Source organism: Dermacentor variabilis, chromosome 8 (genome assembly GCF_050947875.1).
Source record: "Dermacentor variabilis isolate Ectoservices chromosome 8, ASM5094787v1, whole genome shotgun sequence".
NCBI lineage: Eukaryota > Metazoa > Arthropoda > Arachnida > Ixodida > Ixodidae > Dermacentor > Dermacentor variabilis.
The window spans coordinates 59,014,937-59,042,405 of NC_134575.1; the positions used below are offsets into that span (position 1 = coordinate 59,014,937).

The following is a 27,469-nucleotide window of genomic DNA, read 5'->3' on the forward strand; positions in this document are numbered from 1 at the left end:
ACGGATATGAGAAACCAGTCTGCGTGTGTTTGCGCCCTCTGGAGAACTGACGCCATGCACCAAGTTGCCCAATGGAACGCGTCAGAAAGTATGGTGGCGCCATCTGTTGTTGGGCCACGAAAACCGAGGCGCGCCGACTGCCTCATTGTTCCCGGAAAGGCCGCAGCCAAGTCACAGAGAAGTGTACGTGTTCAAGCTACACACCATGGCCGAACCGAGCGACACGACTTTAACTTTCTTCACCAAGGCGACGCCGAGTCAATGGAGTTATGTCCTGTCCCTGTACAAAGAAGTCCTCAAGCAGAAGGCCGCGCTGCGCACCAAGAAGGGAGGCCCCGAGGAACTCATCAAGCTCGACGCCTGGCAAGTGGAAAAAAACTTTTTATTCGCTTTCCTCCCTCCCCTTGTTGTCGCGATGGTGCAGAAAAAAGCCAGCACCAAGGCCGTCCGGGGCAAAGAAGCTCTTCTTTGTTGGCAAAAGGCGAACGCATGTCGCGCGTTTACAAGCCGGCGCACGGTGTCCAGCGATGTTTTAATTCCCTGCTCGAACAGTATACGTGTGCGCGTTGCCGTGTCCGATGCCAGCGTCGAGCCGTGGCTTGCCTGTTCCGCCGAAGCGAGCGAGCGAACGAAACGGCGCCCGCGATCTCGCACGCACGGTCTGCCCGCCGCGGCTTTTGACAGCGGGGCGAGCGGACGCCGTTCCGAACCCACTGCTCGCGCGAAACCGTCTCTACTGCTGGCCCGTTCGTCGCGTGCGGCGAACAGCCTCTTGCCCAACGCGCGGCGCTTCGTTTTTATTTTATTTTTTTCTTAGCGGCCGCTGTGCGCGTTTTGTTTTGTTCAAGTGTGCGGCGGCGGCGGACGGATTGCCCTGTTCGCCCCCCTCCTTTCTTCGTTCTTTCCCCCTTCCCCATCTTCGACGCTGTCGTCGTCGACACTTCCTTTCCACCAATCGCTTCCGAATCGCCCCGTCTCAACCCGCTTTTGTTTTGGGACGCAATCCCGCGCGCGTTTCTTGCTTTATTTGCTCCCGGCATTGTATTCTACGCTTTTTCCTTTTCTTGTTTGCCTGCTTCGCTGGCGTCGAGCCGCGTCCAGAGCGAGAAGGAAATACGTGGGTGGCGTGTGAGGCGAGGGAAAGAGGAAACGGGCATGCCACCCTGCGTGCCTGCTGCACGGCACATCGATTCGCGCTGGGACTGCGCTAGGCCTAGCCAGCAGCAGCAGCAGCAGGAACGCTGGGTTCACGCGGCCACCGCCGCAGGGAAAGAAAGAGATTGAGGCTGGGGAAAAAGAAATGAATACGAACCGGCGAAGGGAGAGCTTTCCCCGCGCCGGGAACGCGAAAAAGTAGAGGCAGTCGGCAAAGGAAGAAAGAAAAAAAATCGACGCTGCGTGCGTCACGAAAAAAAAAAAAGCCAGCAGCGTCTCTCCTCCTCTTTTCCTCTCGCTCCCCTGCCGTCTCTGCTGGCTCGGAACGTTCGCGGCACGGCCGCTCGCTGGCAGTTCGCGCGGCCGGTGTTTCATGCAGCTCGACCCGGCTGGTGTGTGCGTGTGGATGATAGCGCGCCTGCCAGCGGGAGGGGAAAAGAGGCGAGGGTGCATGCAGTCTGTCTGCAGGCGGGCCGCGTGCGGTGACCGTGGCGGAGAGGGCGAGGGTAACGAGGAGAGCGAGGGGGACCGGGCTTGTGACAAGGAAGAAAACCGAAGCAACAAAGTCGCAGCGGCGGCGGCGGCACGGTGGAGCTGCTGAAGAACGTGCAAAACAGCGCGCCCGCGCTCACTACTCCAGAGAGCGCGCCGAGCGCCGCCTGTCCTCTGAAAGCCGAGGCTGGCACGGGCAGAGCCGGCTTTGCCCGGAGGTTTTTTCCCCGCTCGATGCTGCTGCTGCTGCTGCTTCAACATTTTTGTTGTTGTTGTGGAAATTTTTTTTTCTTTTTCAACATCCGGCGCAGCTGAAGCGAGGCGCTCGCCGGCAAAGGGGGAGAGGGGAGATTTCGCTCCGGGGCTGCTGCCGCGGTGCGAGGTTCGATGGGGACGCTGTTTCTTTCCACCCCCCTCTTTCTCATTTTCACCGGCGCGGCCGTCGTTCGCTTTGAGCGGACCGGCGCGCTCTGCTGCTGGGTCGGCGGATAAAAAGCGATTCGCTGCCGGTTCAAGCGAGTCCTCTCCTCTCAGTCGCTCTCTCTCTCTCTCCTTTTTTTTTTTACGTCACATGCTTTCCTTTCTTTTCTGTCATGCCTCTTAATCTCGTTCAGTCCTGTCCACTCGTCGCCCGGCGCGCTGCCTGGCGATTTTCGTTTTTCTTTTCGTCGCACGGGCGAAAAAAAATCGCTCGCCGTCCGGCGAATTTTCTTTTCCGCGCCCGCGGTATCCCTGCGGACAAAAAATAAGGCAAATACGTCGACGCCGCTCTAAGCCTAAAAATGTCTCGATTTGCTTTTATTTTTCTTGCAGTTACACCGTACTGTCACGCGCTGTCTGCGAATCTGAGGGGGAAAAAATCGATGCGATCGTTTGCCGAGCGCTAACGAACGGATCGTTACGAAATCGAGTCCGGGAGAAAAATGTGCTTTCTTTTTATCAAGAAGCACCCCAGATTCACCACATTTAATATTGCTTTTCAATTGGTTGGGATGCAGTTCGCAATTGTAAATTCGACTTGTGGTGGGAAAAGAGCTGCTGCAGCAGCAGGCATTGCAGGAGATTTCTCTAAATTCAGAAAAATGTTAGCCAGTTTTAGATGTAAGGGTCCTGACAGGAGAAGCATCTGGTGAAAGGTTGAGCTATCTTTTTAAGCTTTACTTGTAAATAAAGCCTCTGTCTTTAATTTCTGTAACTTTTTACCGCACAGCAAGAAGACGAAATACAGAGAAAAGACTCGTGTTTTCTGTGCACTCTATAAAGAAGTTCCACAGGCAGATAGATGTCAGCCAACTAGCCTGCTTGTCCATCTTGCAGCCTGTGACAGTTTAAGTGCAGTGGTGGGACTGCTGCATTGCCCAAAAACTGCTACAAAGGGCTACAATATCTGCTGCGTGCTGCTACAAAAGGTGTTCGAGAGGGTTCTATGTATGTCTAGCAGTAGTGATTTTGAAAACGAAACCGCAGCTTGTTCCATGTTCTTGAACATATGGGGGCACCTCTATATATCTGGTTATGAATCCGCATCCGTTATGCTTGCTGGACCTGTTTAGGCAAAACAAACGAACACAGCAGGATGTCGCTTTGTTCGTCTGTCTCAGAAAGAAATTCGGGCTTAGTGCGACAAGTTCAAACATATCTGCTACTCCGTATGTGCTGTCTAAACTTCCGCTAGATAACTCTGTACTCGGACCTCCGGAATATCCACCCATGTTTTCGTTAGCGTGTTTAGATCGATTTGGCGTTCATAGGATCTAGCGCTTAACCACTTGCGTCTCATCAAATTATAAAATTTGAGGCCTTCTGGCACACATAGAACAAGAAAGGCATCAAAATGAAGCTTAGTATAATCAAATGCACCAAATTAGCGAAGAACTATGTGCAGAGCTATAATAATTAGCGCAAGAAAGCCAAAATTAATCCCAAGGCACTTGTATAAAGTTGGAACAGAATGTGTGTCTACTCAGCAAAAAATGCTGGCAGCTATCGGAGATAGTGAAGTCTAAAAACAAAGGCAGTAAAGCAGTGGTTAAGTGAAAGGGCCATTAAGCGCATAAGATGATACTGTGAAGCAGGGTAAGGTGACGGTGAAGATAACATCACTCAGCAGTGGTTGACATCGAAGGAAGAAAGAACGTATTCTGGGGTATCCTCTTTTCCCTCCCAAATAAACAACATTGAGCACGAAATCACCCGGAAGGCCATGTCCTTTTTTATGTCACCTGCTGTTGAATCTCCTTTTTTTTTTTGCAAGATAAAAGTTTGGTGGCGTCTGAGGACCTTGGTCGAACAAATGCCTGTGGCCATTCCACCTTGTAATGTGTTCTCCCTGATGGATAAACGACTTAAAGTGTGGATGCTGCCCTGGGGAAAAACTGGACAACTTCCAGCAGATATTTTAACTACTGTTGGCTGATGGGGCAGGGTGTGCATTTGTGAATACTCTTATGAGCCAATCACACAGAAAGGCGGATTTAGTGGGGGGGGGGCTTTAGTGAAAATAGACTACTGATGCAAGAGCGAGCCAGCTTTTGATTATTTAGCATCAACAGACTCCGTTCCATATTGTCGCATTCAGAAAGGTCCTAGGTCAAGGAGATTCACTTGACCTAAGACGTGATCAAAGCAGGGAAGAATTTGCACAAACAACAGCTTTAATGACTGGAAAAAAGACAAGTTTGGGGAAGTTGTGTTGTGCGCTAATATCCGTGGCAGTTCCCTGCAAAAATCACCAGAGGGAAATGTGGCGCTATTAACTATGGGAGCTGCAAGCACAGCTGTTCTGCTAGTATGGGAATGATTGACAGTACAGGTGCAGACAAAAGTAACTGGAACGTTGGATCTGTGGTTGAACTGCATCCAAATGCTCTCTAGCGGCCTCAAGGGGAATCAAGAAGTTATACTATGCATCCACGTATGGCAGCAATTGTAGGAGCTCAATCCCAGTGGGCTCTAGTGGCCTCATGCATGGGACACTGTAGCAACGCTGCTAGAGGGCATGGGAATGCAATTTGGCCACTGCCTCCAATATCTTAATTACTTTCAATTACCACACCTCTACATTGATTTGCTTAATGTTTGCCCTTCTTGCTTCAAATGCATTGGGACTTTGTGAACCGATCATTTTCCGCAATATATTGCATTAAATGCAACAGTTCGTAGTGATTATGCATGTATGCAGTCTCATTGCCTTCCAAGTTTAGAAAAGTGTCTTTTTGCAATTTGAGCCAGTAAAGGCAAATACAGTTTTAAAAAGTTAAGCCACAAGCATAAAGATCCCACATATGTACTAACAATCATTCCTTTGCAAGCTTAACTATTACAGCACCATAGTTCCCTATAGTAAATTTAGTGGGAGTATCTATGCTAATATAATGTTCCTTAAAGCAGTTCAGTACATCACATTTAGAATTAATTTCATATTTAATTTACAGTGCATAAATTAAACCTGTTTCAGCTGTGTTGCTAAATCTAGCTGAAATTTGAGTAATTTAGTTGGCACCGATACTAATATTCTAAATAATTGCTCTCATTCGTAATAACCTGAAAACCATCTGGTAACAAGATTTCAGTGCAAGTACAAAAAGTGCTCAAGTCTGGTGGCTGAATTTGTTGCTGGCAGTTGTGCCGCACTGCACACATGCACAGTGCATAAACAAACAAACAAAAAATGAGGTGCCTCAAGTTGTCTTAATGTGATTGAAAGCTTCGAGCCCCGCTTCGGCATTCTCACGCTTAACAGTGGCTTAAATATTCTGGGGCACTTGCACACAACTTGCCGAGTACAATATGCGATTGTGTAAACGAATTGAATGGAAATTTGCGTGCAGAGCATGTGTGTGTAACAAGGGCTTGCACCGTATTTATATGCTGCGAGTACTTTCGCAGCTTTTCTTTGCCTTTTGTTGAGAACGGCTGATGTGCGGGAACTTCGGGCAAGCAGTGTAAAGAGAGAAACACACAGCACCTACTTTTCAGTCATTTCGCAATGCTTATTGCAAGCAGCTGTTGCAGCAGTGATTATTGTTAAAAAAGAAAAGCTTGTGGGCATATTCCTTTTTTTTCTGCTGTGTTTTGAAGTATTCTGTGTGTAACGTTGTTAGAACTAGTAAGTGGCTTACAGTTTTCTCCTCACCTTTTGTCGTATCGCACAGCTGCGTCACTGTGCCTTGCTAAGAGCTGTGTGTAGCGTAAATACGGAAGTGGCATTTATGCCACTTCTTGATTTACACGGCCGCTCATGCTTTCGTTGGTTCATTGTGCACTTTAGGGTTCGTAGCCCATTCACTTGCATCAAAAGAAGTGTGCAGCTGTATGCAAGACTCAATGTTTGAAAGCAGAATGCGAAGAAATGCACCTTTGGCTTAAATGTTTTGCCTCCTGTCTGAGCAAGTACTCTACACTGGGTTGTGCATAAAATTGTGTTTATAACCAAGTGAAAATTGACGTTTCTCTTGTTTTGTTCACAGCACCAATATCAGTGGAATTTTACATTTCAGCATGTGATGAAGTGATGACAACCCTTCAATTTAAAAAAAAAAGAGAACAGATTCAGAGGCCCTTAAGGCTCCTTAAAAATAAATGTGCTCCTTAAAATTCTTGAAAACTGTCGGGGGGGGGTGGCTTTCGAACATTTATAACAAACTCCACATAGGGGCTATGCCATGGACACTGTCTCTCGGTAAACAATCTTTTATATTTATTTTGAATGTTGCTTAACAATTGCATTGTGGGATATTTCTACAGCCACTAACAACAGGCTTGTTTTAATCACCATCGCGGAGATCGGCAAAGCCAAATCAAGGAACCAAGCCGTGCCACCATGTTGTTATTTAGTCAGATTGTTTATGCTGCACCTATCCTGGGTCCACTTTTCAGCCTTAGGCAGTACGTAGAAGTGCCTGGTTGAAAGTAAGTTGAAGCAATTTGGCTTTAGCAAGAGTATGTCAAGTTTAGCTGAAGTCAGCTGCTACTAGCCATCATGCCAAAAGACGATTGACATCATGACAATGGAAAAGTCAGCTTAGAAAAGTGAAGTCGGCTTAGAAAAGCTTAAAGCATGTGTCCAACTTGGCACCTGCTTAGCTGCAAAAAATTGCAGCTAATAAGTCATAAGTTTCACTACTTTTCAGTGCATGTGTATGGATAACGCTTGTTTTCCCCTCCTTGAATTTTGTCTTTTGGCATCCTTGAAATCTCTTAATTGTCCTTTACTTTTGAGTCGAATGTACTGCACAAACCCTGCGTAAGCACCGTTTAATGCCCCCATCGTCCTCCGAACAAGGGCTCTGTTTGAAGAACTCGTGTCAAACCTTCATTTTGGCTGTCAATGAGTTTTGTGCTTAACATGGTTTTTACCTTGCCAGGAGGGATTCCATTGCTCTTGTACGGACTACATCAACTTCATGGGATTAATGTATTTTGTGGCAACGCATTTATTGAAGTCAACCTATTTCTTGCCTCGGAAAAATATTTTGCCAAATTAAGCATATTTAGTCTCTCTAACATGTATCTTTAGGCTCCTTGGAGGGGTGCAGTGCATTCTAGTAGGCACGAATGCCAAAGGGCTTGTGTGTATAAATTTATGTGCGTGTCAAGCAACCCCAAGTGATCAAAACTCATCACCAACTGAAATAGCTCCACAGTCTATGCATCACTTTGGGATGTTGAACCTTGTGATTTGATTTGCATAGTCATTCTGGTTAATGGAAGCGTCATGTTTAACTTTTCTCGTTCCTCTGCTGTTGTGCAGGTACCAGGAGCAGCTTCCTAAAACCATACAGGCACGCAAAGACAAGCATCTCGTTCACGAAGAGCTTGTTAAAATAATGAAATGGAAACTAATGGTGAGTTTGGCATGCCTGCAGATTATTACAAATTCATTGTAACATGCTCGATTTTTAGTGCTTGTTTGCAAAATAATGCAAATGCAGTTGCTGACCTTTTTTTTTCTGAGAAAGATATCTCAAACCTGCTCAATTATTCGATCTCATCCACAGCACCACCACCTGCTCATTTGGTGTAACATATAATGGTAATTGACATTTCAACTGCCATTAAGTAAATATTTCATGAACTTAACGAACATGTCCATTTGTCTGTGGAGCATGTCATTTAATCTATCAGCAACTTAGAGCAAAGTGCTTGTGCACAGAGTCCCCACAGGGCAGTTTGAATATTTTGCACCAAACATTGGTAGTTTTTGTCCTCGGCTGTAGTAATTTTTCTCACTTTAGGGTTTGTAGGTCTCATGCACACCAGCTTCCTGAATCACTGAGGGTGTAACAGTGTCGGCCAAACTTAATGTGAACGCAGAACCAGCGCTGTCAAACCTCTTTATAAATATCTTCTTGTTATTTGTTGGGTATCGTAAAGTAAGCCATGATAACTTGCTGATATAACAGTTTTCACGTTAACATCACAGTCATCATGAGTTTGAGTGCTTTCAACCACTTAATACAGCTTGGGTAATATTAAAGGCCCTGCCATTAGAACTTTCTTTGACAGAGGATTGCTTGACAGGGAATGCTGGTCGCTTTTTCTCCAGACCCGCCGTGGTTGCTCAGTGGCTATGGTGTTGGGCTACTGAGCACGAGGTCGCGGGATCGAATCCCGGCCACGGCGGCCGCAATTCGATGGGGGCAAAATGTGAAAACACCCGTGTGCTTAGATTTAGGTGCACGTTAAAGAACCCCAGGTGGTCGAAATTTCCGGAATCCCCCACTACGGCGTGCCTCATAATCAGAAAGTGGTTTTGGCACGTAAAATCTCATAATTTTTTTTTCTCCTGTAAAGTGAGTGTGAAGGAACTTCCATTTAAATTCCAAAGGGGTGTTTTCTCTGTAGCCTATACTGTACAGACATCTACTCTTGCCTAGAGCACTCAAGCACTGCGAGGTGAAGGTGGTATTCTTGAGTTAGAAAGACGTTTGTGACAAAAAATGTTTGTGTGCAATGGTAGTCACCCTGACCAAGTAAGCTTCACAACTTTGTGCACACTATCCTGAAACTACAGGTGCCTTGGTATTAGTACTTCTATTTGCTCTGCAGCCCAGTACTCGAGGGCACTAAGCAAGATTGTTGACATGTGCACATCACAATGAATGTGGTTCTACTACATTACAACACACATCATGTTGCAGCCTCGTGATGCGAAAATATCAGTCGCTGCAGGTGCTTGCTCTGCTCTTGATGGCTCACAAACTGCCATCTCTGCTCTCTTATAGCGGGGCAAGTACCGGCCACAACTGCTGGACCTGGTGCGCATCAACACAGAGCTGGCAGTGAAGTCTACAAGCAAGAAGGCATTCCGCAAGTTGCCCAACCTGTCGGGCGCCATCACAGCACTGACCAACCTGAAGGGCATCGGGCCGGCCACGGCATCGGCCATCCTCGCTGCAGCCTTCCCTGAGCAGGCGCCCTACATGGCTGACGAGAGCATGCTGAGCACACCAGGCGTCGAGGCCACTGACTACACCCTGGCCGAGTACCTCAACTATGCTGAGCGCATCAAGACCTGCACCGAGCAGCTAGCAGAGAAAGGTCAGTTGTGTGCATCTGCTGTTGCAATGCAATGATTGCCAAGGAAATGCAAGCACAGTACAAGACGCCGGAGAAGTAGGCGATGTGATGAAATTGGAAAATTTTGCAGGTAGCATAGTATGGTCTCTGCTGGTGCAAGATGGGTAATTGGAGGTCTAAGATGGGGTACTAATTGGTTATGCATGTTAAAGGTAACTGTACTACTGAGCTACAAAAATTAGCCACAGAAAAGATGTACTACACCTGGACAAGCGTGTAATTGGAGATCACCGGCAGAGGCCTTCAAACTGCAATAGCCATAAATTAGGCTGACAGTGATAATGGCTGTTGTGATAGAATATAAAGTGATACTTGTAACACTATGTGAAGAGAGACAAGGACAGCAGCGTGGATTGGAGAGCAAAGGTGCGTAGCTGGTGTACTAGATGAGGAATAAGCGGGATTGGAACTGGAAAGTTATGTAATGGATGGAGCCAGGTAATGAGTTGTCTATTAAAGTAACGGAATGGTTGCCAAGCAGAGGGAACTCAGTTGAGGATGGCAGACGATTAGGTGAAGTGAGAAGGAAATTTTGGGAGATAGGATGGCGCCGGATGACACAAGACGAGAGTAACTGAAGATAGCTGAGACAGGCCTTTATTCTGCAGTTGACGTAACTATGTAACTTTTGCAACCAGGCAGCTGACTGTTGAATTCTACCCTGGTGGGACTCGCAAAATAAGTTTTAACTTGACACTGTTCAAATTGAAAGAAGCATTTGTAATGTGCATTGCGGCCTTTCAGCACATTCAAGCACAGCCAAATTAAAAGCTGGGTCAATTTGACTGGTAAAGACTGTGCCCGATGTTGCCAATGTAATGCAGGAGCCCTGCATTACACTGGCAACCTCTTGAACGCGTGAAATGCATGTATGATGCATTGATGTGCAGATGGTACTGTATTTACATGGTTTAACGCCCCCAAATCTAATGTGCACCTGAATGTAACATACACCCAACTTACAAAAAAAAAAATATACAGCCGACTCGTTACAACGGACCCTGATAATCCGGCAAAACATGTCTGTTTTGTCCAAACTCCGTAATATCCGAAATGCCTCATTTCCGAAACTTTGGTCACAATGTGTAACAGCATTATTGCAAAGAGTGATTGACGGACGTCCAAAGTAAAAACAGTCAGTTTCGCCCTAGAGGCGAGGCGTCGATTGCGATAGCAAATTAGTACACAGGTATGCGAAGTAAAGATAGTTGTTTTAATGGCCGTATAAATTTGTAAACATTCGCTTACTAACTAAATTAGCAAGTGCAGTGTCATGTGCGCACAGGTAAACATGAACATATCTTGCTCGATGACCATGGAAAGTTGCTGTCAAAACGTTGGAGTGAGGAAGTGTGGTAGCAACAGCAAGCTAATTGACTTTCGTGCTGTCTCTCACTTCAATGCGAACTAAACGTTGAAAGCACAGCCCATACGAAGCTACCGGCACTGGGTGCATTTTGTCCACATCGCAGATTGCTTTCAAGATGCCGCCCATGCAGCCACACCATAAGCAGCAGCCGCCGGAGTAGAACTCTCGCTCCCTCGCCTCCCACCCGTGCCTTGAGCGCTAAAGAAGACTGCATGCTTCCGCCCCGCCTTCCTCTTGCGCGTGCGCGATATTGAGCCTTGATCGTCGGCTGCCTCTCTCAAGTCGGTTGTCAGCCTGTGTCAACACGGCAAAAGAAAGTTTTATATGCCCGATCCAAATTTTTGGATCGGTGTGGGAACTATGTGGAAAAATGGTGTAAGCTGCATAGAATAGTATGTATATCTGTAATTACCTGTGTGTACCTTATTTTGGCTGATAAAAACATAGGGGCAAAGATTTTTCTAACTTGCCCTCGTACCTAAAGAGCATGTCAAGCGCTGGGCACACTGAAAATTTTAAATATGCACTTGCTTTTTGCAGCAGGCATACGTCATGCTGAATGGTGGTAACTTTGTGGCCACCATGTCTGGGACCCACCTTATGGTATCTGAAACCTTGGTTGCTGTTATATATTGGTCATATGTGATCAGTGGCAGTGCCACAGGCTCAACAATTGAGAAGGTGCAAAGAAATAAGCTGGCAACTGCATACTTGTCTTATGTATTCAACAAACTTACAGGTGTGCTTGTTCGCCTTGTTGGCTGTTGTGAACATCTTGCATTACAAAAATACGAAGGACAAACTGGGCAAAGAGGGTAAAGCACACGAGTGCTGACACTACTAATGCGTGCTTTCTTGTCCAACTTGTCCTTCATTGTTTCATGCTGTAAAATTGTCTCTGCGTTCCTACACTCCACAAAAAGCCACGCTTCTTTGCAGGGTCGAGAATTCCTTTGTCACTCAAACCCTGCTTTTGCCTTGCTCTCTTCTGCAGACCCTAACAGTACGTGGACACCGCACAAGGTAGAGCTGGTTCTCTGGGCACACTATGTGGCACGGGAGCTGAAGCCATCACTTCTAGATGACCTTTCCAAGTACAAAGAGCCCCTGCCATCCGCCAACGGCAATGGGCCCTCGGCCACTACCACCTCAAGCGACGCAGCGGATGATCACCACAATGTTGCCTCCAATGGCGCAGCTGAGGACGCGCCCTTGTCATCGCCGTCAGACTCGCGGTCCAGCGCAGACCTAGGCCAGGTCACGAATGATGAAAGCTGTAGCCAGGACGGGCCAGCGGAGAACAATGGGACGGTGACAACGGAGCGAGCTGGCGAATCGGCAGAAGATGACAGTTCCTCATCGGCCATCATTGCCACAGATGACGCAGTCGTGCCAGATGTGACGGGGAAAGGCGCTAAGCGGGACCTTGAAGAAGAAGAGGAGGAGTCTGCTGAGAGCGACAAGAAAAAGGCGCGAGCGTGAGACTTCGCCATCGTGCCCCGTCCCACCCACCTCCTCGCCGACACCATCTTTCGATGAAGAGAGAAAGAGGACTTGTTTATTTCTCACCTCCCACACTTCCCTTTCCCCATGTCACTCCTTATGTGCTTTCTTTTTCTTCATTTTGTTTTCTAACTTTTCTGACTTCACCGTTTTTCCTTTTCGTTTTGTTAAACTTATGTGTAATTGTGATTAGGTGTCTTCTACTGACTCTGTTTACCGTCTAGTTACCTCATTACTTCAGTCTTCTCCTCATTCTGGCAAGAAGCTCACTTTCATTTATTCTTTCCTTAGCCCTTCATTCACCCTTGCCCCCTCCCCTTTTTTTTCTTTCCATCACCGCTTTTAGAACTTGTCCTGACCTCGCCGTGTGAAACGTTTGCCACAGGCATCGGGATGCCCCACACAGCTGCGCCGCGTCTGTTTTATCGCCGGGATGTCAACCCTAGGGACCTTAGTCCTCCGCCCAGGCTCTTCCTTGTTCAGAACTGTCGAGCACTGTGCAGATGGCTTTTTTCCTTGTTGTATGTCACTACCATCTCGAAGAGTTGGTCAATATAAAAAAAATGAAATTGGGAAACCAGCAATGCTCTTGGCTCATTACTACCTCTGGTGCAATGTCTGCAGACTTTGGGGACATGTAGTTTCTTACTATGCCTCCTAGAGGGAAATGTTATGCTGCTGCGAAAGAGCTTTATTTAAAGAGCACCGTTGCAGCACGAGAATGCTGCGATGTGGAAGGAATGTCACTTAGCTTAAAATGCGGCAACGGCTACGAAAAAAATGCTTTCTCGGAATGAAGTCTTCGTAACAAGTCGTAGTTCTGCATGTATGCCTGCTGACTTCCAATATAAGTAAAGGAAGAAAATGAAAACAATTTATATCGCCATACAATGATCACAAACCTCATCCTTGGTTCTGCTTGCATTTTATATAAACAAATTCTTTACAAACGAGTCCAAGTGGTCACGGGAAGATGGATCAAGATTTGAATTGAGAACTGATCAACACTTGTGAAAGATAAAAGCCTTGGCCTAAAGCCGTTTCGACAAGGACACTTGTGTGACCTGACAAAAGACAAGTCCCCTTTTTGAAACGGTTAGCTCTGACTTGAGACTTTCTTTGTTCAATTGTTGTTGATGATTTCTTGTGTAGTCCATCGTGGCCACGATGTATCTATGATGTGTGTAGGCTGTCTTGGAAAGACATCTTTCCAAACCTTCCACACACCAGCATTCACTTTCATGCAATGGATTGCCACTTTGTAATTTTAAGGAGCTCTTGGGGAAGAAACCTTCCCACAGACTTGTTTGGACCGTCTTTTTTTTTTTTTGCGCAGTGGTGCAACAAGTGCTGCATTCCATTGAGAAAACGGGTAGTTGAAGGTGGGTTGCAGTGCCTTAATCTAGCTTGTGAATTAAGCAATGTTCCCTAAAGCTTGTGGCATTCCGCAGTTTTGCCTAAGTGGGAGGGCTGGTATCTGTGGGCAGTTATGTTGCTACGCACAAGACTGATGTGACCAAACTGTTAAAAACCTAGTCGCGTGTGTGATGGTGGCATAATAATGTCAGTATCATGAAACTGCTTCTAGGCTCTGTTTGATCCAAGAAAATTGCCCTTTTGTGCTTCCCTGTTGTATTCGCCCATTGTAACTTTAGAAAGTGGCACATAGGAGGTCTGCATTTGTTCTTTGGCAAACTGGCAGCACGTCAGATTTGGTAGTGTTGATGTTATACTTCCTCATAGGGCTTTTTCCGAGCACTCTTATGACAGTAGGTGCTGTAAAGTTTTTTAATTTGACCCTGCGATTAAAATTGGCCAGATTTATGTACATGGTCCAGAGCCATAGAAAATGATGCACCACCGCATTGGTTAAGGCTATCTTGGCACTGTTTACTCAGCTAGGCTTCTAACTGCTTTCTTCGAGGTAGTTGGAAGGGCTCGCCATTTGAAAAGTGCACAGTACTTGTTTACTTAACGCTTTGGCTTACTATAAAAAGGCGTGGGCCATGCGTCAACTCAGGTCCCTAGGCTGCTGACGTCTGCGGCTGCGGCTTTCTTAGAGCAGCAGTGAGGCATTGAAGCCCGGTCACATGACGTAAACGTCTTCGTCTTTCTCTTGTAATCCCGACTGCCACGTCTCCTCCGTCAGCACGGGCAGCTTGTGCGGGCACAACAGTTTCCTGTTACTCCGTGGTAACCCACACACCAGTTCCCGATATTTCCCTATTGCTGTAAAATTGTGGGAGCGTGATCTTGCCTTAGGGCCTTAGTGTTGTTGAAAAGGACTTTTTTGCAAGCTGGCAGGGAATGAATTATCCACATTATTTTTTTCCCTCCCCAGGACTATTCTCTAGCACACATTTTTACACACTTCCAACTGTTCTTTTGAAACTCCCTCCTACCCTCCCAATTTACAAGTGTACTGATAATTACATTCAGGTTGGAGTGATTACTTTTTTTTGCTCACTTTTTACAATAAATGAAAAGCAGGCAGGAAGTGTGCATTCTGCATCTTCAGTCTTCCTTTGTCGATCTTTGTATTGCAAGCAGCTCGACGTCCTCAAGTTAGTGTGTACCACATAAGTGGGCCAAATCGCAAGTAGTCCAAACAGGAATAAGCAACACATGCAGCTGGGTTTACTTGCCATCCAAGGAAGACGTACACCAACGTGCCAGATGCACCTGCATGGTTTCTTGTCACATATGCTTATGCCAAATCCATATTTGTGAAGTCCTTATGCTATACTTGGTGTGTGACATGCGTTGGGAGAGGGAGCCTCCCTATCCCACGATTGTCTGCCCCTACTGTGGGTCCTCCCTCCTGTCAGCTCCCTCCCTCCCCTGTGCTAACTCTGGACACTAACGTAACCCTGACATCACTACACTCGTAGCCCACCGTGCTCGCCCCCCTTTCACGTGACCTTGATTTCACTACCTCGCTGGTAGCCCACCTTATACGGCTTCTCATGTGACATTAATGCACCACGACAATGGTCTACCATCTGATGTCTCTTGCATCAGGAGCTTCTCCCCTGCTGCTCAAAACTCAACACGTTGAATTTTGGATCCCTTCAATGATCAGAGAAAAAGTGCCTTTTGGAGACTACAGTCTCGCATAATGCAGACAAACTGGCGCTATGTTAGTCAAACATGCTATGTAGAATTTGCTTTTTCGCACATGTCGAGCTACCATACTTAGCGTTTCTTGGCAACCATAAGAGTTCAGCATGGATCCATGATGAAAGTTAATCATGGCTAGCTATGTTATGGGAGGCCTTGACACACATTTTCAGCATTGATGATATACAGGGTGCCCCAGCTAACTTTAGCCAGAGTTTAAAAATATGCATATGCCACGTAGATGGGCGACCAAGATAATGTTTGCTATCGCTTGGAGATACTCGGATTATTTTTTTTCTTTCTACGCAATTACATTAGTCCTAATTAATTAACCAACTTATCAAATGTAAGATGAAAAGCGTCAATAAGAAAACTAGACCAACATCATAAACTCCCGATACAGCTTTCTGTCGCTCAATACTTGCTATTAGAAGTGTTTTCCTGAGCGTGAAAGAAGCCCGCGAATACACGCAAAGTGCCTCGAGCGGTCAGTCGCGCGGCAATTTTCCGTGCATTTGCGGGTTTCCTTCACGCTCAGAAAAGCATTTTATGTAGCACGTATCGAGCGACGGAAGGCTGTATCGGGAGTTTTTCATGTCGATCCACAATTTTCTCATTGACACTTTTCAACGAATTATAATTGAGAAGTTGATTAATTAAGACTAATTACCCAATCAGGCGGAATGGAAAACGAGTATCTTCAAGCGAATTACCCCGCGGGTCGAATTAAGCAAAAAAAAAAAATCGGAAGATAAAGAAAAACGCCAGGACACCGCCAATTCATTTGGCGCTATTTGCCAGATTAACGAATCGAACATGCACCCACTCTTCATGGGATCAAACCAGAAAATAAACATAGAAATGACATTATAGTGCTCCTGAAAGAAGTATAGAACTCAAAAAGGAAGAGTCAAAAAGGAGTCGCGACTACCTCGACTCTTCTTTTCGGGCCCCGACTACCTTTTTTTCCAATGGTAGTCCCAAAAGGAGGTCATCGCTCACGTATGAAAGGACTCCCATGCTGCTTACTACTTCCTTCATTAGGATATTCACACTCTAAAAAAAGTTTACTCCCCTTGGGTTGTATTTTGTCCCCAAACAATAATCGCCATCAGTCTTTTTCCTTTCTTTAACGCTGCGAGCCCGGTACTTCCTAGTCACGAACGGCATGCGCGTTCGTGACTAGGAAGACTAGCTTGACACAGCATTCTCGGCAGGAAAATGTCGAGAGCAGAGTTTTCAATAGAGGAAACGCAAGCAAGGCAGATGACGATTATCGTTTGGGGATAAGCCGCAAAGGGTGTAATCGTTTCTTGTAGAGCGCGGTTTAGCGCGCTCTCAGCATTTCAGCAAGAAAAGTCGGCATGCGGGGGCCCCCGACTCTCGCAACAAGAGAACAGAAATTGCGTAGCAACCTTCGACAATAGTAAAACGTAAGCGAATATAGCCGAACGCTTCAAAAAAGGTAGTAGACTTATTAAAGGAATGGTGCGTTGAACGACATCCGTATTTGTTGCAGGGAGGATATTGTAGGCGTTTCTTCTTTCACCCGCCGTGGTTGCTCAGTGGCTATGGTGTTAGGCTGCTCAGCACGAGGTCGCAGGATCGATTCCCGGCCACGGCGGCCGCATTTCGAAGGGGGCGAAATGCGAAAACACCCGTGTACTTAGATTTGGGTGCACGTTAAAGAACCCCAGGTGGTCGAAATTTCCGGAGTCCTCCACTACGGCGTGCCTCATAATCAGAAAGTGGTTTTGGCTCGTAAAACCCCATAATTAATTTAATTAACTTAACGTTTCTTCTTTCATTGCGCAATGCCGGATAGAACATCTCTAGCGGTAGTATATAGCGCTAGGCAGCATGTGCACCTCAACTTGGAGGCCGTTGGCACTCGTCAACGAACGCATGCTTGACCTTTCCGTCGAAATGCACCTTTGTTCCAACTGCAGCGAACTTGATAAACGGGCGAACGAGCCAAAACAATTAAGCTTTTCGCTTTAAAAGATGAAACCAGCGGATCTTGCGTTCACGGAATGAAAATTTATTGACACTTAAAGGGCAGCGCCGGCGATTTTTCGATGTCCACTGATCTAGCTTATATGTTCTCTTTTAACGCGATAGCGTTAAGGAGCTCGTGTCGCAGAAAAGCCGGTGTCGTCAGCGTCGGCGTCCGCGGCGTTAACCGTGAGCGATAAATCACGGCAGGCACTTCATAAATAAAAAGCAACTTGCAAGATCGGCTGGGTGGGAATCGAACCAGGGTCTCCGGAGCGTGAGACGGAGACGTTACCACTGAGCAACGAGTTCGATGCTTCAAAGCGGTACAAAAGCGCCTCTAGTGAACGCGGTGTTGCCTTAGAAACGAGCTGTTTCTAAGGCTCAGGCGTGCGTCGCTTGCTCAGGCGCACATTTCGTTGTCGCGCCGAACGCTGCGTTTTGCACTCTGATTACCTGTGCGAAACTATATGGCTGCAAGCCATTTAGTTTTCCTGAGAGAGAGAGAGAGAAAGAAAACTTTTATTGTCAAGTTTTAGTGGAGCTTTCTTTCCCAGCGGTGTGGGCTAGCGTGGCGTCTGCTTTGCCGCGACGCTATCAGCCCATTCCGCCAACCGTATCTGGTCTTGCGGGTTGGAATTTTTCGTCTTCGTCTCCCACTCGTCATGTGAGGGAGCTCGCCGAAAGAGTTCTCTCGGGGGAGGGTTCTTTTGGCATCCCCACAAGATGTGATCTTGGTCCGCCAGGGGACAGCTACAATGTCTGCAGTTTGGTGGATATTCACCACCGGTCATTTGCAGCTAGCCTTTTTGGACTAAGTACAGATCTAGTAGAGTCTGCACTCTCCTGAGCTACCCGTTTCGGTATCTCGTTTATCGGTTATTTAAAATTATTGATGAATATTTAAGCAAATTCAATCACCCTACCGGTGACAGGGCTGTCAATGTCATTTGAAAATAATATCCTAATATGGTTTTAAAAAATGCCGGAGTTGCCCTTTAATGCGCACCGTCGTCCCAGATCTGACTGCACTTCATCGCCGTCTCTGTACCACAACATATATCGTTCTCCGAACGGTCCACTGCGCGTTCAATAAACGCGATGGTGGCCTAGTGGTGTCGCGGTAGACCGCGTCATTTGCGCTGCCGAGCTCGAGTAGCGGGTCGAATTCCGGCACCAGGCGGCATTCCGATGGGGGCGGAATGAAAAAAAAAAAAAAGAACGCTCGTGTGCCGTGTATGGGGTCAAAGAACCTTTAGGTGGTCAAAAGTAATCCAGATCTGTCGACCGCTACGGTGCGTCTCGTAATCAGATATTGGTATCAAAACCCCATATTTTTTTTATCATGGCCTAAGGCTTCCATACCAGAAAAATGGGGGTAAGCGAAGCTTGTACTGCGTGCATCGTATACCTTCGTCACGGTTAAATAACCCACAAGCAACGATGCCGGATTGCTTCGGTCTCCTGCTCCCTCAGCTCGGGATCCCCTTCTCGTTGCTGTCGGATTGCCTGGCGTCGGGCGGCTCTAAAGGCGCCTTTATGGTCCCGTATTATCGGCGCGCGGGCGGACGTGGTTAGACGCTGGGCGCGTCCGGTTACGTTGGCGAAGCCATAGAGAAACTCTATGGGCGAAGCCGGTGCATGCGTCGAACCATCGGTTGAACTATATATAGACGCTGTTCTCGCCAACGTGACGTAACGTGTGCGCGCACTCACGCTATGTCGGACTATATTTAGGCCTTAACGGTTGGATCGGCGCGCCCTTTCACAGGCGCGAGTTCTCGCCACCGCTCGTCAGAGGCTGCCAGTTCCTCGGGGGAACGCACAACGCGTGGCCGTCCCATCCGTTTTCCGAGAATGAACTGAACGGAAACGAAACCGGCGCAGCGCGCGCCTATGCAGCTGGAATCCTTGCTTATGACTCAACTCATCAAAGCGTCCTTTCCCGCAGCTGCTCTGGGTGCAACTGGGTTTTTGCGTGACTACATCGCCACCGAAACTTGTGAGCCAATCCAAGCTTCACTTGAAAAAGGAAAAGTAGCAGTTGACGTGTGTGCCAATGAAACGAGTTTTACGGAATTTTTAAAAAATCGTCGATGGCAGCCCTAGAACTGTATTACTCAGAGCCGGACATTACTAACACAAGAAATGGCGGTCTAACAGAAACGGCGACTAACAGAAATTCACTAGTAACTTAGTTCCTTTATGACACATATTGCAATTTATGAATTGTAGCCGGTGAGATTGCCAGGCGTATTCATTTGAAATTAATTTCCAGGAAGACACCAGTTTGGAGATATTTCACCAAGTGGGGACGAAATACATGGGCATTCTAGTTACTTTTGTGCTTAAATGCATAAAAAAGCATTTTGTTAAAAAAAGTAAATTTTGTTAAAAAAGAACAGCAGTGTACATTTAGGGAGAGTTTGATAGCACAAATCTCCAAACCAGTGTCATTCTGCAAATTCATTTCAAGTGGATACGGTTTTCAAGCTCACTGGCTACAATCCGTAAATTGCGACATGTGCCGTAAAGTAATTAATGAGCAAGTTAATTAGTTGAAAATGAGTTTAGATTTCCCTAGCAAGTAATATCTGCCGCTGGAATTATTTGCTACAATTTTCAGTATAAAATCTTGTCCAGTGTTTTCTGCAGGCTAACTGTAATCTGCGTGCTTGTGACAAAGCAAATAAACACATACTGCCCTTGTTTTACATTCTCTTTTTGTACAACTGTTTCCGCCTCATACACACGTGGCATAGGTAATATACACACCATTGGTAGAACTTTGATGGGACATAAGAAATGTTTTCAAGCTTTGAATAATCTAGCTCAAATACTAGAATTATGTTGCCTGCAATAGGCAAATTATTTATATTCCATAAGACTCAAATATGATCACTCCATATATAGCCTGCAAAAATATTAATGAGTAAGAACTCGCTTATTCTGCCGGACATATGCAACACAAACTACATGTGCACTCATATACCACAACATAGATAAGAATGTCTCGCACAGCAAGGTTCTGCATCCAAGCTACACAAACAGTAAACAGAAGTCAAGACAATGTAAACTTTATTCCTAACATGCAAAGCAACATCTTGCTTCAACAAAACACTCCTGTACACACTCAGTGGCAGCCACATGCAACCTCGCAAGCGCGCCTGTCCGTGGCAGTAATTTGAGGTTGTTCCTTTCTTTGGGGCACCGATGGACAGCATTCCAGCAGCAGTCTTGTGTTCAGGCAAAACACTTGCAAGGTTGCACTCTCGACCCATTGGGTATTAGGCATTAGTACTTCTAGTGCGCGATGCCAAAGCATGAGTGTCGCATCAAGGCACCTCAGACATGGAATTTAATACCAAGATTATGGATGTGAAATCTGGCGTCGCAGTTACCACAGGGTTTGTAGCAGTATATTGTGCAAAAAATTCAAGAATTTGCAAGGACTTCAAAGGACCTGGCACAGCGTTTTGGAGGACTAAAGAGATGTGTTTGACGGGCTGAACACAAAACACCGTTGTAAACAATGAGCAAACCTTCCTGTATTGTGCACAAGGCAGGCACATCAAAAAGGCTTAGTGACTGAACTACATCTTCGCCCAACCATAAAACTGCTAAGTGGATTGCAGATGACAGCAATCGTGTGGCGAGATGGTGAAACAGAATTGACAAAGCATAATGTTCTAGCCTGTATCGCCAAATTTAAAATAGGTGTACAAACAGGCTACCATCTCTATCTGCCTTGAACAGTGACCTCTTCTAAGCTCATCCGACAGCAGCAAGTACGCGACTGATCAGAAACATACATTTTCGGGAACCCGCGACTTTCAAGTTCAGCCACGTACACAGAGGGTACTATTCTATGCTATTGCACTTTCCACGCAATTCTACATTTTCCTTACATAATCATTCACTACACATCTTCATTTCATTTCTAACTGCTTCCACAAATTACTTTCGAATACGCATTCATTCAAAGTGTGTGACAAGTATGCCAGCCCACTGGAAGACTGAATTGCCACATGCAACCACAAGCTTCTAAGCTTTCTGGCTTCATTGTCTTTGGTTAGGGGCGCGCGCCACTTAGGAAAAGTTGAAACATGCACAGAGAAGTCCTGAAATGCAGGCGTTGCAGAGACAGCAACACACAAACGTCTCTAAAGTATGGGCACACTATTCCGCGCATCACGTCACTGAAACTGAAATGCCTGCCCCGTGGCCACCTTTGATTCTCACTGAAGTTGATCTGCGTTGAACTTTTTCAGTGCGATCGAAGTCTGAAGTGGGTGTGGGCACAGCAGTGTCAAGCAAAGCACGATTGAGTGGCATGTCACAGCGATCGGTTACAATCGAGTTTTGATTTGAAAAAACTCAGGCGTGCTTGAGTTCCCATGCAACAGCAGTACAGTCAAACCTGAATATAATTCAGTAAGCTTAAACTGTTTCTTGCTAACATTAACCTGCAACTAATACACCCCCATAACAAATATTGGATATAAAAAAATATTTTAAAGTCTGATGTTTTGTTGTAACAAAGGCTTGACAGTACCATTATGCCCTGCTCTTTGTTTTTGTTTCTAGACAACCTCACCCTATGCTAGCCTATCTTTTAGATTCAGGAACACCAAGGCAAAACAATACATCAGGTTAGACTGCTAAAGCACTCAGAAAATTGTACAGTTACACTTTAATGGAATGGAATCCTCAACATAATGAATTGCACTGTCCATAGAAGACCGTGTATATTTAGCCTCAAACAACAAAATGTATTTGTATCTGGAAGTTAGATTAACAAAATTTCAACAATGTTGCAGAGAAAGACAGGCATCTAAATCGCCATTTGTCAAGTGGTTGAACGATGCACACTTTTTTCTGCAGGATGCACCCCATTTGTTGCTCCTACACATGGATCTATGGCACTTCAAGGTAATGAAACAATTTTCCCAACTTCATCATATTGAGGCTGAACTTTTGTTTGGCTGTGAAGGGTTCATTATTAGCGGAAGTAAGGACACTCCTGTTTTTGAGATGTACGCCAAAATCATGTCCCACGGCCTCACTGTGACATGACAAATTTCTCAGTATGTATATTTGCATTTTCTGGCTGCTTTGGTGCAATAACAGCTTCCTCAAACTACAAAGTCCAGTCTGCGCTATTTGCAAACACAATGCTATCTTCAATGTTCAGTAAAGTAGTACCTAGACCCAAGCAAATGCCATCGTAATCTCAAATGTCATGAATGGGCGGGAGCTGGTATAAGAATTAGCAGATGGTGTCTACATGTCTCCTATATCATATAATTTCTAGCTTACATTGCATCAGCCCATGAAATGGCTGAACTCTGATGTTCCAGAAGCACCTTACCGATAATGTGGCTTAACACTTATCTATTGAGCCAACTTGTCACTTTTCTCTCAGAACACCTCCTCTCAGAACAAATAATTCACAGCTGACGGGATGAGTTGGAATGCAACGTGATCAAGACAAGATCATGCAGGGCGTCTACAGTCAACTGAAACCTTTGGGATGACACATTTTCATTTCATTTAACCTAACATTGAACTGCCTCAAGCTGAGTGAGATATGGTTCAGAAAAGAATTGTGACTTCCTTTAGGAACAGACATACACAAGCACACACAATATGTAGATAGAAACAATTTTATGCAAAAGTAAAGGAGTTGAGTGACTGGCATCTCCTGTGTTCTGTGGCAAGGAAAAGACAAAATTTATGTAAACCACCACGGCATATAATTCCCCGTGTTTTAGCATTGAAATTTAGCAGATAGTTGGCTAGATAGTTAACTTGGATTCACACGATGAACTGACTTGTTTATTCAGTTCACGCAAGAACTGCTAGCACTGCAACTTGTTGCAGTTCAGCCACTTCACGCCCATCTGCGATCTGAATGAACAATTTGATCCGTCGTGTGAATCCAGCTTCATAAGCATTGCAATTTACGATTTAATGGTGGTAGAAACAGATGAGATGCTGCAGAAGATGTACAGGGGGTGGGTGTTTGCTTCGTCTGCAACCTTCTTGCATTCCATCTGCTTTTAGCACCGTTGAAAAATGAATTGTGATGAAGCAGTGGAACTACACCTGTCTTCTTTCACAGCTATCACTGTGCCTTCTGAACAAGTTCTCACATCTTCTATCTTCGCACTCTGAAACAATGGCTCACTCTCCTCCATTGCCCCGGCAACCAACCTAAATTTGACAGTCACACAATGTGAGAAGTTCTCTACACGAGGGGCCCGCTTCACTGCTGACAGGCAAAGACTCAGGACAGCTCTTCTTGGCTATGAGACGGCAACTTGGAGCAGGGGGCCCTCTAGGTACTCGACAAGGGCACGCGCCTTGGCCCTGAGCAGACCCTGTCCCACGCTGGTCTTGGCATGTAGGCACAGAAGCAGGTTGGCAACCTGGGTGATGGCCACCTGGCCATCCTGCTTAGAGCGGAGAAGAAAAAAAAAGGCTTCTAGTAACCTCTTGATATCTGATTACTCTGAGCAGCAATATGAAACTTACGATATGTATGCAGACTATACATTCGATCCCTGCGAGGCAGAGAACCGATAGCCTACCCTTCCACAACATGTGACGTTTTATGACGAAGAAAACAGTAGCAAAACTGTGAATGACAAAGCTAACTTTTTTAGTGGGCCAACCTGTTCCCAGAAAAGCAGGTTACACACAAAGCACAACGATAGTGCCGAACACAGTCTGCGAAATCTGATCTGTGGGGCAAGCACATCGGTTTTTATACATTAGTCATCTAAAGTTCCAGAATAATCACCGGTGCCCACGCATCTTCCAGAAAGTACTACACAATTCGTGGTGCAAATACAAACAGATTACACAAGATTTGGTGCCAACAGACAACGGATACAACCATTGGTAACATTTGAGAAGCTTCTGTTGCATGCAGGCGCATCCTGCGCTGAGCAATAACATTTTACTCCTGTTAGCCGGTGAAGAAGCGGTCACCCGAGAAAGATAAACAAGTACACGTGTCAATATGACCATAGTTACCTGCCTGCCTGTACATACAACTAGGAAGCAAGCAAAGTTTTTTAAGGCATCGGGATGAAATCACACATTATTTAATAGGAGAATTTTACATCCATAAGCGAGGGCCAATGTGCATAAGTAAGCCATACATAGCACTTCATGGAGATGACATACAGGCACTGTGCCCGCTCCTATAATCACCTTGTTTCCACATGTCATGGTAATTCAAGGTTATCTAGGCCACGTGTGCAATTCTGTTTTTATATTACTGCTTATTGCCTTTGTGTCTGTTACCTGCCTTGTCTTGTTTGTGAAGCACTGTCTTCCACAAATGAAGTCAGAATATGGCCTCTAGTGTTCAAAACAAATGCTAGAATGCTCTGCTAAAGCCTTTAATATAAAGAAAGAAGGTAATTCTTGTATTAGCATTTCATTGATTTCATTTCACAAAAGCGAATTTAAAATTTTAGTTTCCATTTGCCCGTGCTTCCCTGGCTTGTGATAGCTGTCTTGCGATTTCAGCTATTTTGTCAGCATTTATGCAAGTGCGGCGAATGTAATGGTTGTATGCACATGCATGTTCTCTGCCTATACATTGGGTGCTTCCTGGAACAAAATTAGCTGGGAAGTCTGGAGCTCTTTCTGTCTCCTCCTATTTCTTTTGTTCATTTTAACCTTGTGCCACATACCCTTCTTAGACAGTGAATGCAATGCTACAAGTGACATGCTAAATTAAGAATTCTGAGGTTTTACCAGCCAAAACCACGATCTGATTATGAGGCACGCCGTAGTGTGGGACTCCAGATTAATTTTGTCTACCTGGGATTCTTTACCGTGCACCCAATGCACGGTAAACAGGAGGCGTTTTGGCATATCATCCCCATCAAAATGCAGGTGCGACGGCTGAGATTTCATCGCGCGACTTCATGCTTAGCAGCACAACACCAAAGCCACTATGCAACCGCGGTGGGTGTGGGACATGCTTTTTGGGGTTACCAGAGGAGGCAAAATCGTTACCTCGCACTCGACAATGACGAGCCGGAGCTGCCCCTCGTTGATGGCAGCATGTGCGTTCTTCTCATTGGCGAGCCAAATACTGCTGGCAATGGCTGCTGTCATCTTGGCGTCCTTGTCTGCGTAACCAGAGTAGGCCAGCAGGGTGCCCTCGCGGTTCAGCAGCCTGCAGGGAAGACACATTTGAATGAGGTTGGAAATTAAATACTGAATGTTTTGAGGGCTCTTAAAGACTAGAATTATTTTTCTTTCCAGGATGCCAGTGTGGATTTTGATGCGAGAGTGTCAAACGGCTCACTGAGCGAAAAAGCTGGCATTTGTCATCTGCAGCAGCGAAACGGCAGGTAAATTCCCATTGGCTGCGACGCCACATCAGAAGCGTGCCTCAATGTAGCAGAGCGGGTGAAAGGGAACACCTTCTGCCCCGGTAGCGCGCCAGGTCTTGCATGAGGGGACACGTATCGCTGCGACAGCCTCTCACCCTCGTGCTCAAAAGCCTGAGCTATACCCCCGTTACTTGTCCGCGCAAGCTCTTGACTGCTTCCTAATTGCGCTTTGGTAAGGTCAAATCAAAACGTGTGAAATAGCTCAACGTGCTCCCTTGCCCACGAAGAGCTCAACTCGAAGGACCGCTCAGCGGCATCCAATTGGACATTAATGCTTTCGCATTCACAACCCATAATAAGCGCTTGGGTCCCCTCAGATTTTTTGAAAGCATTATGAAATGCAAATTTCAAAGCAGCCAACAAAATGCATCCTCCAAGGTAAAGTATGAAATCTTCATATTTTTTTGATGGTGTTTGATATTCCAAAGCAACACAGGGTCTACGACGGACGCTACAGTGGAGGAAGGCCCTGGATTAGTTCTGACAACACGGCCACCTTTGATGTGCACCAAAAGATGGGGAAACAAGTGCCTTTTGCATTCCACCCTAATGAGAATGTATCCGTGGCGGCCAGGAATTGAATTCACAGCCTCCTGCTCAATGGCAGAATGCCACAACTACTTAAGTGTAGTGACGGGCGCTGCGACAATGCATATTTGGGCACAGCGAATGCGTGAGGCTTTTGTCGAGTGTGAAACCTGCTCTCCCTCTAAAGAAGTGGCACGTACAACTACTTCCTTGTAGCACTTCACAGTGTAAACATTTTACGTTTCTCAGTGACTTCTGCTTGCATGACGTTTTGATACGCTCTCAATAATAAGTGTGTTTCAGACTTTACACCCTCGGGCCTCTTAATAATTGCCCCTAAATCATCTAGCCTGTCAGCAGTCTGTAGAGCTTTGACGCACGACCTCGTTGGGGCAGCCAATGCAGTATGTATAGAGGGTTTTGCAAGTATTGTGTTGGCGGTTCCTGCCACACAGCGTCCTTAAAGAGTTGCAAAATGTAGCTTATATTTACAAGTGACAGTTCTTGAAATGTAATATATATTAGCTCCGGCAAAACTACTAGGGTCCTTTTTTTATTTAAAATAGCTAAGCTCTCTCAGCGCAGCAATCAATGGTCAGAATGTTCTTATCAACGACTGCGAATGCGTATCAAGTGAACGGTCAAGACTGAGCCAACCCATGTGTTGAGTTGTTGCGAAGTGGCACGCGTATATTTGAACACCAGATTAGCTGATAGTTGTAGCTGATATATTTGTGCGTGACAACAACGCTTATAAGTAATCGGCAGCTAAGCACAGCTGGACGTTCGCACGCTATGTTCTCAGAAATATTACATCTGTCACCATGTGCACGTCCGGTCGAACACAAAGGAAATGAGCGTACATCGGGGCAGAGGAAACGGCTACGGTGATCAAAATACTTCGCGCGTGGTGAATATACCCGACGCCCAAAAAAGTTACATTTGAACAAAGCCGAACACACGATGTGCAGTCAAGCGAGCCACATCAGAAGATTCCAGCGCATCAATCGCAAAAGACGCCCGTAAGAACATTAGCTCCAGCACTGGAAAGGCAAGCACAACACAACCACCCACAAGCTTACAAGGTGCAAAGCACGCCACTTGTGTTGGCCTGCGACAAGACTTGAGTCAGCGCCCGTGGCTTGAGCATTTTCTTCGCACGGCTTCACGACGCTCGGAAAGTCGCTGATGCTACGAACCGCCGAGAACCGTAAAAATGTCAAAGGCCGTCAGAGCGAGGAGGCAAAGGCGTCAACACAAAATCATATGACGAGTGAACGAGCGACCTCTGTGAAGAGTAACTGAT

General features: G+C 46.0%; 2 protein-coding genes across 2 annotated transcripts; one reads left to right on the forward strand and one right to left on the reverse strand.

The window, feature by feature from the left end:
* The first annotated feature begins 113 nt into the window (after window positions 1-113).
* Window positions 114-14,617, forward strand: Amun (protein amun). The gene is made up of 4 exons (XM_075702159.1): window positions 114-363; window positions 7,400-7,493; window positions 8,874-9,189; window positions 11,592-14,617. The coding sequence occupies exons 1-4, from the start codon at window positions 206-208 to the stop codon at window positions 12,077-12,079; spliced, it is 1,056 nt and encodes a 351-aa protein (XP_075558274.1). The 5' UTR covers window positions 114-205; the 3' UTR covers window positions 12,080-14,617.
* Window positions 14,618-20,276: 5,659 nt separating this feature from the next.
* Window positions 20,277-27,445, reverse strand: Lamtor2 (Late endosomal/lysosomal adaptor, MAPK and MTOR activator 2). The gene is made up of 3 exons (XM_075702160.1): window positions 27,246-27,445; window positions 25,253-25,415; window positions 20,277-23,670 (listed from the first exon to the last, which is right to left on the reverse strand). The coding sequence occupies exons 1-3, from the start codon at window positions 27,311-27,313 to the stop codon at window positions 23,524-23,526; spliced, it is 378 nt and encodes a 125-aa protein (XP_075558275.1). The 5' UTR covers window positions 27,314-27,445; the 3' UTR covers window positions 20,277-23,523.
* Window positions 27,446-27,469: the final 24 nt, after the last annotated feature.